General features: G+C 44.3%; 1 protein-coding gene across 1 annotated transcript in view; it reads right to left on the bottom strand.

Annotated features, from left to right (window-relative positions):
- Positions 1 to 3,108, bottom strand: part of LOC103623480 (sucrase-isomaltase, intestinal-like) — a 63,162-nt gene that overhangs the window by 46,727 nt on the left and 13,327 nt on the right. The window contains exon 5 of the mRNA XM_017745946.1: positions 261 to 429. Coding sequence (XP_017601435.1) covers positions 261 to 429 — 169 coding nt within the window. The remainder of the gene's footprint in view (positions 1 to 260; positions 430 to 3,108) is intronic.

The raw sequence follows: 3,108 nt of genomic DNA, 5'->3' as shown, positions 1-3,108 counted from the left end.
CCTTTGGATGAGCAGGGATTGATCTGAGCATGAAATGCAAAGCTTTCCTGAACCAGGATCTTGGCACACAATATACTTTTTTTCTGAAAACTGCACTGTGAGACAGCTTCTGATAAAAGGTTTCAAAGTTCCCTCAAAGCAATTCATGGCTTTGTCCTTTAATTAAAACTGATGATACCTGCAAAGCCCGTGATATTCCATGTTTGCCACCTGGTTTTGGTGACACAAGCTGGGACAAAGTGTTGCACAGAGTGAATTACCGTTGGTGCCTGATCCCTGGCGAACATGCCATAGGTAACGAAGTCCATGTTGTGCTTGAAGGTCGGGTGCTCATGTTCACCAAACCCATACACAGAAGTGGATGGAACAGTGGTGGTGATCTGAAGGAACTGGTTGGAGAAAAACAGATCAACCAGGGGACTGTCCCACCTGTGACAAACAGAGGGAGACAGGATTAGTTTGCTTGTCCTTGGAAGGTATCATTTTAAGTTCATGTCTGGCTATTTACACTTTTTATGTGTTTTGGAGAATATCAAAAATCCATTAAATTCTATACATGCTTCTAATGTGATGAACCTAACACATTAAATTTATCTTGCAATGGTTGAAGATATCTCATCTACTTATGCAAAAAAACCGCATCAATATAATTTTTGAAAAGAACAATTAAAATAACGGAAGACAGACTATAAATCTGTTATCAAAATAAGTGGTTGCTTATGCTATTTCTATGACAACCAACATGAAAGGCTAAAAATTGTTATTACACAGTGGAGTTCAGAATCCTTAATGAGAACAACAGACATTTTATCAGCCTTTTTTTTAATGTTTTGGTGTATCAGAACCTGAATACCCCGAACTTCATGCAGGTGCCTAAAATAGGGGTATAGTTTTCTCCAGACTCTTCTTGAACAGTATGTTTTTATTGTGATGACTCTCTCCTACTTCTCTCACCAGCTTAATGCATTTATTTCTATTGAATCATCTGTGAACACAGGCTCACATTTTAATTAGGTGCTACATTTTGTTTCCTATCTCTAGAGCTATAATGAGCTGCAAGTTAGATGGGGAGAACATGGTCAAGCTGTGGAGAAGTGTTTTGTTAATGGTCCCGTGTATGCCATGAGTAGCTCATTTAGATAGCACCCTCTCGAGCCTTGTTTAACCACAAACTTGTTACAGCTAATTAAAATAAACGAGCGCAAGCCATAGAGCACAGAAGTGGCATAACTCTTCTTTTAATGTTCTTCTGTCAATGATTTTGACAAAATTAAATGGTTGATCAAACTGACTGGTAAATCAGAGAAACGGAAGATAAGCTGTGTCAGTGGGGAGCAGCTCTACCCCCATGAGTGGAGTGCTCTGGTGAGTGGCTTGCTACTTGTGCCATCAGCACCCCTGCCTGGGGACAAGTCCCTGCTCCTGGGAGGACTGGGAGGGCACCACTGCTCCCACAACGCTGGCCTGCTCTCCCCCCGAGGATGCAGGGACAGCCACTCACAGGGATGCCTAAGGCACCCCCTTGCCTCTCTGTGCAAAAAGCAGGCACAAACTATCTCTAAATTGTCCTAGACAAATCCAAAGTCAAGCACAGGTACTAAAAGGTCTGTGTATTTTTTTTAAAAGTCTCTTTGTCCTTTCTTACAAGCAGGAAACGGAAGAATTTGTATATAATTCTTGATTTGGTTTTTTTTTGCCAGCAGGAACCCCTCCCTCCCTCCTTTCCATCATCTCCACCTACATGCAGTACTGAATAAGATTATTTTCTTTTAGGAGGGTTATGCATGCAAAACATCCCTGAGAATCAGATCCAGCCCTTGACAAATAGAGGCCTTTCTGCAGGAAGTGGTTGCTGTGTAGGAATAGGGATGGGCTCTGGAGCTATATTCCTGTCCAAAGGAGACTGTCACACAGCTCTGCTCTGTGCCAAGACAGGAAGGGTCCCTGCTCTGAGCAGACCACAGGGTTATGAAAAACTCAAATTATGTGTCTTGGGGTGACTTTATGATGTTGTATCCCAAATCGCTGTTCTATGCCCAGAAATTAATTCTGTGCCTTTCTATGCCTTTAAACTGAGCCTCAGGTGGGGGGAGAGAAAAGTGCACTTTTTCAAAGCAGTTTGCAGTTTGTTTTCATGTTTTCAAGACACAGATAAGCCTCTCTTGCTGCTAACAGCAGCGGCGGGAGCAGGAGGAAGCACCCGGCTTGCTTCCTTTCCAGCCAGCTTTCGGCCAGTTTTTCAGCTCCTTTTCCTCTGGAGAGCTGAGCTTTTGTTTTCCTGGGACTTCGTTTTTTTCCCTTTTTCTCTGCTGGATGGTTTCAACATCAGAATACATTGGGAGGACTTTCCACCAAGGCCTTGGCCCTGGAGGTGGGCCCACCACCCCGTCCCAGCTCCAAGGAGGGGGAGAGAGAGATCTACAGAAGGACGCTGACATTTTCCCAGGTTTCTCTCAGCAGAGGGAGAGGTTTTATTATTTAGCATTATTATCCTTTTCCTGTGTGTTTGTTAAATAAATAGTTTTTATCTCTTTCACTTTCCTTCGAGGAAAATTTATTTTTTCCTGAACGTGGTGGGGGAGGGATGGTTGTAACCTGCCTTCTCTCAGAGGATATATTTCCAAATTTGTCCAAACTGGCACACTATGCCAGAGGGAAAATGCTTTGGAAAGAGCTTAAATATCTGTCCTAACTCATTGAGCTCTCCCCACGATGTCTGTTCAGAGGACATGAGGCTTTGTACATTTGTGGTACCCACATTACAGCACTGACAGTTCCTATCATGAGAACACTTTGTGTTACCATGGCATTAAAGTATTCCTTCAGCTCAGCAAGTCCCCTCCCTGACCAGGAGGGTCACTGGGGTGGTGCAAACAACAGCCCTAGGAACAAGCCCTCTGCCCCACCATAACTTTACATGTTGTGGAGAAACTGGTTTATGACTCACGCATTCCTTCAGGCATTCCTTCATGCACTCTACTTCTGCATGACATTGCCGTAACAGTGCCCTGCTCTGCACCCCTCCATGGCTCAGCTCCCTGGGGGCTGCCACCCCACCAGCACAGCTCCCATGCTGTGCCACCACCACTGCACCCCATCAGCCTTGTC

This window comes from Corvus brachyrhynchos, unplaced genomic scaffold (genome assembly GCF_000691975.1).
Source record: "Corvus brachyrhynchos isolate BGI_N302 unplaced genomic scaffold, ASM69197v1 scaffold239, whole genome shotgun sequence".
Taxonomy (NCBI): Eukaryota; Metazoa; Chordata; class Aves; order Passeriformes; family Corvidae; genus Corvus; species Corvus brachyrhynchos.
This window is presented reverse-complemented; position numbering and strand designations above follow the sequence as displayed.